This window comes from Idiotropiscis lumnitzeri, chromosome 10, assembly GCF_059441095.1.
Source record: "Idiotropiscis lumnitzeri isolate Australia: NSW breed Sydney's pygmy pipehorse chromosome 10, RoL_Ilum_1.0, whole genome shotgun sequence".
NCBI lineage: Eukaryota > Metazoa > Chordata > Actinopteri > Syngnathiformes > Syngnathidae > Idiotropiscis > Idiotropiscis lumnitzeri.
In genome coordinates, this window is record NC_142400.1 from 17,392,410 (window position 1) to 17,404,555 (window position 12,146).

Below are 12,146 nucleotides of genomic sequence, written 5' to 3' on the forward strand. Positions count from 1 at the left end.
CAGTTGGGAGCGATGGAAAACATACAGAAAGGGTGCACTACAGACATATGGACTAAGAGAACCAGCTCACGCATAGGTAGGCATGCAATCAGATATGCCAGAGTGAAAAGGGTGCACACAGTGCCGCATGCACCTCTTGTGCTAGAGAAGACATCGTGGTCATCGCCTTCTTCAAGGGCACCTTGACAGTGATCATGAATCAGGCTGGCATCACTCTACCAACTACTGTAGATCTTTCTTTTTTTCTGCAGCAGGACTCAGACGGCGACCATCGCGTTTCAAAACTCCAAAGTACTTCCCTTACATGCGCACTACTGCCACCTCAGACAAAAAAAACAAAAAAAAAACACCACACAAATACACAACTGACGACTACCACATCTTTTCTGTTTTACATTTTAAATTGATGAATACAATATGCATGCTAATGCGAGTCAAGATTAGAGATCAATGAGGCAAGACAAGGACAAATAGTTTTATTGGACATCTTACAATAACGTTTGGTGGAGAAATCTGTGAATCCTGTTAAGATTTAAAACGGTAACTTCAGCCAAGGGTTATTTATGCTTTGCTAATGATACAAGAAAGAATTTGAACTAGTCAAGTCTTGCTGCTCAGACACACTTAAAAATAACATATTTACAATGGAGAAAGAATTGTAAAGGGATGACCACCTACACAACTGCCTCTATAATGAGACAAGCCACTTGAACTTTGGAATTTAGAGGTGGGGAAGCACATCCTCAGTGTCTGCTACGACGATTGGGGGAAGCCGACCTGAAAAAGGATGCACAAAAATAGATTAATGCACTGATACGTTCACGCAGACTTAAAAAAAAAATAAAAAAAACAGTAACATGCAGTATACAACTATACTGCCTCACCCACCAGACATTCTCAGAAAAACAAACATTTGATTCACAAATTCTTCTTCTGAACGTCTACCCTGCAAAACATGGTGTGGGACCTGAGGTGTGGATGTCCTTTGCCCTACAAAATGGTCCCCAAAGATGTCTAGCTTCATAACGTTTGCAAGGTACACTGCAGAAGAGGCCTGAGCAGTGCAACTTGGGGCCAATGTGGAATCTACACAAATTGCATTTGATAGCCAGCTTCTCAAAACATTTGTCCAACAAAGGATAATTTCCTAAGATTTAAAAATTGTTGGTTAAGATGACTTGAGCAAAAACACAATCAGACATACAATGAGAACACAGAATAAGAATAGAAGAGAAAAAAAAAAGTGAATACTACCTTGATCGCGACTTAGACTTGTGTTTGCGGCTTGCCTTCTTACCAGACTTGTGAGATTTTTCCACTGACCGTGATCGACTACGTTTGGATTTCTTCGATTTCTTTTCTTTACTAAGTTCCGGCGTAGGGGATCTGCTAGAATCTGAGTTGGACAATCTCTTGCTAGTTTTGGCTGAGCCCTTTTTACTGGATTTGCTCTCCTGCCTGCAGTACTTGTCACCCTGTGTGTCAGCGTGAGAGTCCATCTCTTTCCGCTTCTTTAATTTGCCATTTTCCTCACTAACTGAAGAATTGGTCTTTTCTTTAGTCCTCGGTTTCTCCTTCTTCCTTTCTGAGTCTCTCTCCTTATCTTTATCTTTCTTTTTTTTGTCTCTCTCATGGCTACGGCTTCGATCTCGCTTCCTCTCTTCATCTTTGCCAGAGGCTTTCTGCCTGTGTTTGCTGCTATGACCATTGTCCCTGCTTCTTTTCCTGTCTTTCTCGTCCCTGTCCTTTACTTTATCCCCGTCTTTGTCCTTCTCCCTGCCCTTGTCTCTGCTGCGACTGCGGCTGTCTCGGGCCCTGCCCCAATCTCTCGATTTGGAGATACTCCTGCGGTTCCTTCCTTCTCTGGAATCACTGCGATCTTTCTTGCGATGTGCCGCTCTTCGCTCCACGCTGCTTCTCCTCCTGTCCCGGACCTTTTCACTACGACGTCGACGAGAGCTGTGGCTGCGACTACGCCGCCGAGCCTTATGGGAAGAAGAACGACTACGTCTCCTCTTCCTTCGAGGGGAAGAGGATCGCGAGGAGCTACGAGAAGATGATGTTGAAGATGAAGAGGACGACCGACTGCTGCTGCGGCTGGAGGAAGAACGAGAGCTGCTGCTGTGACCGTTGGCTGGTGAATCGCTACCACTTCTGCCTGACCTCTCCTTCCCCCTTGCCGAATGCCTTCCCTCACTACTCTCAACCTCACTGCGCGACCTACGCCTCTCTACCAAGGGCTCTGGCTCCCTCTCTCTTACTTCCTCTTTGTGATAATTTTCTGACTGGCCTTCATTATATTCAACCCTTTCTCTACTCAATCGTTCCTTCACCATCTCTTCTGTCGAGACAAAAATAAGAAAACACTCATTATTAATGAGTAGAGTGAGTAGTAGTGAATTTACAACTGATGTGACGACAAGTAATCAAATGAAACATTGAGGGCCTCACCGCGAGCAAGCAAAGCATCTTGTGCATGTTTTTCTTGGAGCTGTTGCATTTCTCGCTCCTTGCGATAGAAGGCATCCAGCTTCTCCCGGATACGATGGCGCAACTCCTCCTCATCAGTGTCGGAGGATTCTGAGCCCCGGGCGCTGCGGTCGTCCTCCTCCGCACTCTCCTCCGAACCATAGTCACCCAGCCCGCCTGCCACAACAGAAGCCCCATGTTTTAGTGCTGGGCAAGGATTAACATCAAGATCTCTCATCCCATGTGTGAAACCATGACTCTTAACCCAAAGTCTAATTTAGAGGCAATTTGTAAAACTTAAGACCAAACAAAGGTATTGTTTTGCATGCTTTTATCATAAAAAGGGGCAAAACTGCACCCAAAACAACAGAGAGATTTACTTGAACAGTAACATCTTAAGTTGAATATTTGGGTGATATGATTTGCCCAGACACCTTCCCCCAAACTATAAAAATAAAAAAAATAAAAAATTATGTTCCTGCCCTCCCACCCACTGTAAAAAAATGGATACTCACTGAGACCAGTCAGAGAAGTCAGTGCACTTGACTGTGCCAGCTGTTTTGCAGGAGCTTTGATTCACATCAACAACAGGAACAACATGTTAAAACACATATTGCCATTCTCTCAAAGGCAAGAGTCGCTAGAGATTGGGTGTGGGGAGGTGGGGGTTGACAGATAAAGCACTATTCACACGAGCTGCCATTGGTGACAGGAGAAAAAAATAAAAAGAATGGGAGAAAAGAGAGAGGGTTAACAAACAAACTTCCGTCAGACAATCCACATCAAAGCAGTCTGAGACGAGGGAAAGAACCACTCTGCACTAGTGCATCACGTGGCTCCTATCCGTTGGTGGCTGCTGGGCAGCAGGACCTTAAGTGCCATGGACCACAACAGGTTTTCAAATGCTCACCTCTCACTGATGCATTAGCAGAGAATGGTTGTAAATGCCAATTATATCATATTCCCTTTTAATGCTCAGCCACTGCAACTTTTCTAGACATGACTATTGAGCATGTCTTAAATTTAGTTCAAATTTTAACAATTTGCATGAAAAACAATAATGCATTAGCTGGACAAGACTTGAGCAGACCTCGTGTTGCTTTGCGGTGGACTTCTTTTGACACATGCAGGATCTCTTCATTGGTGACTTCCAGAAGGATCTCCGTGAGGAGTGTTTTTGTGATGATCATCTTTAAACAACAGAACAGGAATGCAGTCACTCACACACTCCTAATTATGACATTGTCGGTAATGTGGGACAAACCATCTGGAATTCCTTTTCCTCCTCAGTCATTTCTTGCTCACTATCTTCGGCAGGAGGCGATGGACTCAGCACAGCAAACTCTTTTTTTACAGGAGGCTTTTCTTCCTCATTGTCTTCATTTGCTTCATCATCACTGTCCTGATAAAGACAGAACCACCTCCAATATCTTACATCATCATTTAAAACAAAAAAGAATATTTTTCTATAATAACATGGCGCCCCCCCCCAAAAAAATGTCTACTTACAAATTTACTCTTACGGGGGACATGTGGCCCATCACCCCCTTCATCCATTTTGTGCTCTTTGTCATCCTCTTTTGACATTTCTGCACGCTCTTTCTCCATTCGCTCTCGCTCCAGTTTCTTCTGATTTTCTCGGTCCCTCTTTTCTAGCCCTTCTCGGATCCAGGCAGGTAGTGTACGCCTTTTCACTGCATCTGGAGATGGTCAGAGGTCCAAATGAGCGTGCGACATACTACTACGGAACATATTTTACGTACCATTAGGTGCACCATATTATTAGGCGGGTACATTTAAAAAAAGAAAAATCTATACACAAAACACACTAGGGTCATAAGGCACATTATTTTTGTGAAGCATGTTAAGTAGTTTCTTCTAATTGTATCATGCATTTATTTAATAGGATTAGGGCTATTATTTTAGGTTCAGACCATACATGAAGATATGTGCCGCGTGTGTCGCTTGCTCTTGTTCGCCCTACAACGACACGGGGGTTGTTGCTTCAAGCAGAGGAGGGTAAAGTTTGAACATCACTAGCCAATCTGGTGACCAGTGGTTGTGTTATTATTTTGGCTAATGCTAAATGCTATCTTGGGTGGCAGTTGAACAGCTGTAAACAAGTCAATGCACTTTTGTGGTCGGTCACGGCAGTTATTTGAAGCTGGCTCTGTCATTTACCTACCACCGGTCTGGTCCTACATTTTAATATAGGAAATGTGCCACCAGCAAAGCTCGGCTTACGTTGGGTCTAACCAGTGACACAAAAGCAGGAAGTTCTTCCAATTACGGTATGACGAAAACAGACGTCTGATAGCAATTAGATGTTAGGAGAGAATGTCAGAGAATGTCAATGTCCTAATAGGAAGGAATTTGAATTAAAGGCGATGAACTGACAAGCCGACATCCATCCCTACATAGGTCGCCCCGCATTGCAAAGAGCTCTGTGGATTTTGGAGGATAATGTAGGCATTTTAAGTGCGCCTTATGTTCCAAAAATGTTAACTATGATCACACACTTGCCATTGGAACTAACTTTGTATACCGATATGTATACTATTATCCACTCAACATTCCATGAGTTGGTATTCCAACCTCGATTTGCGCATTGCATACTAATTAGGAAATACAAATAAGAAAATTACTTCTATTCAAAGTCATAGGAGTAATAATAAGGAAAATTATTCTGCAGTTTCATCTTTGATTTTGTGTAAGAGGGGGCTTACCAAGTGGTGCCGGGGGTTCCTGTTTAATAGGAAGCTGGATAGGGGATCTGGGTCGGTCCCTGAAGCCAGGTGGTCGGGCATCCCGTCTGTTCTGAGGGGGACCCTGCCAGTATGGGGCATGGAACCCAGAGGGTGGCGGAGGAAAAGCTGAAGCAGCTCCATGCTGTGAAGAGACACAACAAAAAAAATCCAAGTTACCTAAAGTAATCACAGGTCTGAAATGCTGAATGCTGGGTTGTGGTCGTCATCTTCTGAAATGCTACGAGCCAAAATGACTCACGACTGTGCTGGTTACAGCTTTGGTTTGAAAGCTATAAAAAGAATACCAAACCATGCCGGATCCTCAACATGCCAACTGCCTCAAGGAGGCAATGTCTGATACACCTAGATGATTGCACCTGGCAATGTTTCTATGGAAAACCCAAATGCTTCAACAATTTTTACTGCATCATCTGCATACCTGATAATCAAACTGGTTTATGGCCATGGGGGCCATGGCGTAGCTGTCGGGCTGTGCCCCATACCCATGGCTGTTCTGGGGGAAGACCCCGCGATGCGCTTCAGAGTTGAACTCTGCACTGTCCTGGCTGTTGCTATCTTCACTGGGGTTCACAACATCCATCTGAGTTGAGCCCGGAGGAATCCAGGTTTGTTCAGGAGGTGGTGGAGGAGGCGGTGGCGGTTGGCCATGCATTCCCCATTCTGTTCATGACAAAATACTTCATGAATGAGGTAAACTGAGGTGGTCGGAAAAACAAGAGCATGCGCCTTTGCTTCATTCACACCATCCATTCAAATGAACTAAAATGTTACCACTACCTCACGTACCGAGAGGAGAAATGAATGATCAACTGGCAAGATAAAATGCTCCAAAGATAGATTCTTGGACGCTGCTTTTTCATTACAGGTCCCAGAACAGCCTGGCTCTGCACTGCCCCGGTCTCACTTGGCCCAAACAGGCACTAATAAAAAGGCGCAGGATCAACTAAACCCTGCAAGCCTCAACTGTTATTGGAGACACTGGCATTTGTCCTGTATATACTGTATTCCGTCTCGCTCACTTCAAACCAGGAAATAAGCATGTGCAATGGAATTACTTGACACATCACTCAAAGAAATCTGTCAGCCAAAAGAATGACAGTGACATGACAGCCCTCCTTGGCCTCCATTTTAAAAGCACCTCGGAGGAGATTTTGAAAAGGCACCTAAGGAAAAGCGACCAGAGCCAGGCTGTTTCAGAGTAGAATCGGTACATGGGAAAAGAAGCTTCATCAATTAACCAGTGCTGCCATGTTAAATAAAATGAAATTACGGAAATGGAAAGGTGGAACAGAAATAGAAAAATGTGATCTTTTGGGAATCCTGAAAATGTTAAATAATACCATATGATCCAATAACCAACTCAGATAACCTGCAAATGTTTTGTAAATACAATTAACTCCAATAGAAAAATGGCATAACTTCGGGGGAATTAAAAAGGATACCTTTTGCGATCATGTTGATATCTCAATTACTGTTAAAAACAGACAACAAACGAACATGTTGCAAATAAAATGTTGACATGTGTTCTATGTGCACAAAATCTCAGTGCAACAGCCACAGCAGCAATTGGGAATTCCCTTGGCGGAACACAAAGTAGCCCCATCTGAATGATTTTTAAGTGACAATGTCATTGGATGAAAGCAGTAGTTCAGCTCATATTACGGCATCCAAACTTACAAGGAGCACAGTTACAGCACACTTAAAATATTAAGGGCACACTATAAATCGACTTGCAAAGGAAATATTCAGATTACAATTATTCACTGTAAGAGTGATAAATTGAGATGGACGGAAAACAATCATAATAATTAGGATTATATTGCTTTATATTGAAATCATGACGAAGACAATTAATTGATTTGAAAACTTTGTATTTATTCAACTACTAAAACGCAACCACTCCAAACTATCATCACAGCCTCATGACAATTATCCCTGCATGTTGAACACTTTTTTCATTAGTGCTTTATTCTTTTTGTCATGGTCAAAATGATCTCTTAAGTATAATGTGAAATTCAAGCTTCTTGCATTTTGGTTAAGAATTACCCATATCTATTATACTTCATCTTGTGTTATTTTCACAAGTCTTGTCACATTGTCACCCACTAAAAACCTTTTTGACGGCACAGTTGGAGAGAGAGAGCTAAAGATACTGTGAAGATAAACTTCCAGATGCTCTCTTATTGTTAAGCTACTGGACATCACCGGAAATATGGTGGTCGTGTCATGACGTGTAAAACATCCACACAGTGGTTCAGAGTAAACATGGAATGTGACATTGAACAGAATGCTGGGGAATATGTCGACTATGTGGCTATATAACTGCTTTTTCAATATATCAATGGGCAACTGACAAAGTTTACAACAATCAACTCTTTCATTACTGGCCACCTTGTCATAAGTAAATATATGTTTAATAATTCTGCTCATGTTATCTGTTTCTTAGTGTGAGTTTTTGCTCCATGTCGTGCACGCAAAAACAATGCTGCTGTCTTTTATTTTACATGCTAAAATAATTGTTACTCGTTTTGGTTTCAACAGCTTCTAAACCCACTCCAACCATACTTAACAGCAGACTGCGTGTTCCTCACGGTCTGATGATGCAAACCGGAATCGATTCCAAATGACTGACAAAACCGTGATTAGTAGATTAGATCCTCTCGAATCGTCGACATGCTATCAGTGTTTAAAGTGGCAAACCAGCTAGTCAGCAACAAAAAATATTTAATAATACAAATTGTTTTAAAAAAAGGAACTGTATAATGCTTCGCTGCAGAAGGAAGCCCATAAACCATGACAGTAAATTTGAGTGCAAATTAATATTGGTCTAATACATAGTTAGTCATCTGATTGCATCTCTCATGGCTCCAAGACCTTTTAAAAAGCCTTTGTCAAGATGGTTTAACATGTTGTTTGCTTTTATCAAGATTTAAAGCCTTTTTTTTTGTCGTTAGGGTATGAGGGTGAGCACAGACTATGATTATGTGCAGCTGGCACCCAGTGACACATTCCACCATTTTAATCGATGGCAGCGTAATAAATTAACATTTACTTTAAACACCTACAGAGCATGACTTTGGGTGCTGTTGTGTTCATATTAAATGTGCAACAGTATCTGACAGCAATACAAGGTGTAGTGACAACTTGAACAAAGCAATGTTTGGTAACTCAAACAAGATGGTGTTTTGTATTGGGTTTTTTTCTCACCGGAAAAGTAGTGATATTTGAGGATATGCAAATTCTGCCCAATGACAATTTACAATTTACAACATGTGCAAGATTCTAGATATACCGTGGCCCGGGGACATTACATTGCTGTGTGGGGTCTTCCAAAGTTCATTGGGCCAGTACATAAATGAAAAAAAAAAATTTACTTAAATGACAATAACGTGCTCTTTTTTTTTGGAATATCGAATATTCAGCAATTTGAGTTGTATTCACTTAAAATGATTGCTTGCATTGATCTTTATAAAGCGCTGCAGTTTTTCCCACATTAGGTTGAATCTTTATGCTAATTCCTTGGCAAATACGCCCCCAAAGTTGTGCTTTCCTACATTCATCCATCTGTGAGCATTCATGTTCATTCCTGCTCTCTTAAGATCCTATCCCACTAAAGGCTGAACAACTGTTGAAGTTGGAAAATGTGCTTTCATTTTTTTCAAAAATTTTTTTCAAAGTCGTACATGTTCTCCAAACCGTCGCCAGTCACCCACGTAACACCCCTGGAGACTTAATATACGCCCACCCGAACAGCCTACGGGACGCCTGACAAATGTATCCAAGCTGGCCTTCCCAGTGACTGACCATTCAGCAGGTGTTTGTCTGTGATAGTCATTTCCAAGAAGACTGCCTGGAGAACCTTTGTCATACAAAAGTGGAATGGCTGGAAGATTAAACCTTAAAACTGGTCCAATCACCACATTGCAAGCTCTAAGTAAATCAAACCACTAGCTAAATTGCAACATATTAGTATCATTGATGTTATCTAGCATGGAATGTCAGACATATTTTGTTTTATTGAAAAAAAAACACTTGTTACACACAGTAGCATGCATGGGAAAATAGTAATTAATGCTGTATAAATATTGACACGTGGCATTTTGATTTACGATTCACTTTGATTTTTTGTGACAAACCCTTTGAAGATGTCAAACGAAAAAAGGTTTGCAAAGGGTGGATGTGATTACAATCAATTTTGAAAACCGTGTGGTGTCAGAGAATTTCAATTAGTTGGATGAACATGCCACGTCCTCTTGGAAAAATAATCACGAGTCAATCTTACTGTTAGTTAAATTTGTATATGATGTTTAATTGCTTTGATTTCATTTAGCATTTTTTGATATTACTTCACACTAGTCTTTAATGTCGGACCTTGTTGTGTTGGCGTTACATAGGTCCTGACCTACTTTGTTGCAATTCCTACAGCAGCAGATTAGTTGTGCCTGAAATATTTGCATTTTGTGGTGGTATCCAAGTAGAGAAATTATATCTCAGTTTCTTTAAAGAAAATTTCAAACGACAAAACTTTTCATCCCTGCTGCATCTGTTTATCCTGCCTGGCCCTTATTTGGATCACACACGTTTATAAGGTAAATTAGGCTGAACGTGTAAAAGGTAAATTAGGCTGAAACTAAAATTATATTAGAATAAGAAATTACAGTATTTAAATTTATCTAATTGTGTTTATAGACATGTACCTGGCTGCCACATTCTGCCAAAAGCAGAGTCACCTTGGAAGGGTCGATGGTTTCCTTGTGCAGGTGGTTCCAGACCTGGGATGTCCTGTCCATTGGGCTGAATGTTAGGCTCAGATCCAGTAGACTCCTTATGCGCTATCCAAGCTTGTGCAAGGGCAGCCCAGTCTACTTGACCTATGCAAAGACAGCAATCATGCAATAAAGGCATCAAACTCATTGGCACTACATTTCAGTGGAAGGAAGTGCTTTGCTGACTGACCTGGATCTTGCTGATGCTGGAAAGACTGCATCCACTGCTGCTGGCTCAGAGGCCACTGCGGCCAGGGTTGGCCTCCCTGATCCCACATTGCTCTCTACAATAGACAAACCTGAATTACATTTACACCACGAGAGTGTTGCTGGCTGGGGCCAATATGACTGTGGTGTTCATCATACAGTCGTATGGAACGAACACTAGCGTCGTGCTAAAATTAGCCACAATAGACTGGAAGGCGTTTTAAAGGTAAATTAATCCCAGCTCATTAAGGAAAGGCACACTCTACGAAAGAAAACAGTGACTGCATAGCAATTAAAATAACGACCGACTAAGACACTAAAAGGCCTGAAGCTCGAATTTGGATATATGTTCGGAAGCTCAACCAAGCTAACCAGAGATCGCTCTAGCTAAACCAAAACGACGGCAAACTGAGCCACTGCCCTTCTAGCTTAACCGCTGTCAATTTTTACCTTGCGTTCACTTTACGCCTTTAAATGATGCAATGGTAGAAGCGCAAATCATACTAATTTGTGGGGAAAAAAACACAAGATTACCTTTCCCGGACAATTGAGCTGAAGCGCTGGTGGTTCAAAATGGCTGCCGTGGGAGAGCAAGCTGCTGCAAGCAAGCGTGAATTGCACTCCGCTGCTTCCTGTCCACTACTTTATTTTGGCACACAATTTTGAATTTGGTCGTAACTGCTTTACTGCTGTGAAAAAAAATCGGATGAGTCCATCTATGCACGAGTGACTTGCTTTGATTCCATAATGAATTGATCGGGTAATGTTAATATTTAACTAATACGGGCCCTTTGCCTTTATTTATTTGTAAATATGATTTACAATAGCCCATACCACAAACTCAAATTCCCCACAGCATTTTCATCTCATCCACAAACCCAAATCCAATTAAATTGGGATGTTGTGTTAAAATCAATAAATGAAAACTGGATACAATGATTTGCAAATCATGTTGAACCTATATTTAATTGAATACACTACAAAGACAATATTTTTAACATTCAAACTGATAATGTTTACTGTTAAACAGCTGAATGTATAACAAGAGTGAGAAAGAATTCTACATCCAAAGATTCAATATAGAGTCACTTCCCGAACGTTTATTGACTGAACATCAACAATGAACAAATTGACCCTGTCCGAGCTTTTTTGGAACGTGTTACTGGCATAAAAGTCAAAGTTCACGATTATTTGCTAAAAACAATTAAGTTTATCAGTTGGAACATTAAATATATTGTCTTTCTAGTGCACTCAAATAAATAGAGGTTGAACATGATTTGCAAATCATTGAATTTTGTTTTTATTTACGTTTAACACAATATTCAAACTTCACCGGAATTGAGTTTGTATATGAATTGAGTTGAGTTGAGAAATCCTCTTGACATACATTTCAATAAGGTTGTTCACTACTTTGTTACCTACCAGGGGCGGCGCTACGTGGTGGCCTCGTCTGAGACGGTCTCGCGAGTCAATTCACCTGTTACTAACGATGTCAACAATAATTGCACAGAACAAGAATGAACAGATTAATGTTCAAATGACAAAATAAGGTATTTATGGTATTTATGTATGTCTTCATTTATTTATTATAATATATAAATACTATGTATTATATGAGGGGAGCACTGGCGTTTATTCTTTTCCATTTAAAGCACTGGCAGTTTGGAAAAATGGTGTTGGCTCTGGGTGAGATATGGTCACTCTAATTGACTAACTAGCATAAGACACAAAAGTAACGTAACGGCAAATAAAATGGTATTGTGTAGAAATTTAATATCAGCAAAACGTTGCAGCTTTGACTTTCCAGTGTGGAGGGGATTGTGCCTTTTCTGTTGCCGGTCCTTCTCTCTAGAATGAGCTTCCATTAAATGTTAGGCAAGCCCCCTCTCTGTCCACTTCTAAACCTCGTTTGAAGACACATTTTTATTTTTTAGCT

General features: G+C 41.1%; 1 protein-coding gene across 4 annotated transcripts; it reads right to left on the minus strand.

Moving 5' to 3' along the window:
* Positions 1 to 461: 461 nt before the first annotated feature.
* pnisr (PNN-interacting serine/arginine-rich protein) lies at positions 462 to 10,844 on the minus strand. 4 transcript variants are annotated; one of them, XM_088307151.1, is made up of 12 exons: positions 10,745 to 10,844; positions 10,194 to 10,287; positions 9,968 to 10,108; positions 5,656 to 5,897; positions 5,196 to 5,358; positions 3,979 to 4,169; positions 3,734 to 3,871; positions 3,560 to 3,659; positions 2,985 to 3,038; positions 2,452 to 2,646; positions 1,255 to 2,341; positions 462 to 777 (listed from the first exon to the last, which is right to left on the minus strand). In XM_088307151.1, the coding sequence occupies exons 2-12, from the start codon at positions 10,279 to 10,281 to the stop codon at positions 744 to 746; spliced, it is 2,433 nt and encodes an 810-aa protein (XP_088163277.1). In that variant the 5' UTR covers positions 10,282 to 10,287; positions 10,745 to 10,844; the 3' UTR covers positions 462 to 743. The 4 variants fall into 4 exon arrangements, with proteins under 4 accessions (XP_088163277.1, XP_088163274.1, XP_088163275.1 ...); XM_088307148.1 differs by having other exon boundaries at positions 9,935 to 10,108; XM_088307149.1 differs by having other exon boundaries at positions 9,935 to 10,108; positions 10,194 to 10,302; positions 10,745 to 10,820.
* Positions 10,845 to 12,146: the final 1,302 nt, after the last annotated feature.

What these genes read in the sequence shown, in the direction of transcription:
- pnisr (XM_088307148.1), bottom strand. Translation starts at nt 10,281, where the DNA reads ATGTGGGATCAGGGAGGCCAACCCTGGCCGCAGTGGCCTCTGAGCCAG. An exon ending in AGGAAAAGGAATTCCAGATG is followed by an intron (nt 3,660 to 3,733) that starts GTTTGTCCCACA and finishes TGTTGTTTAAAG; the next exon opens with ATGATCATCACAAAAACACT. An exon ending in AAGTCTAAGTCGCGATCAAG is followed by an intron (nt 778 to 1,254) that starts GTAGTATTCACT and finishes ATCCTTTTTCAG; the next exon opens with GTCGGCTTCCCCCAATCGTC.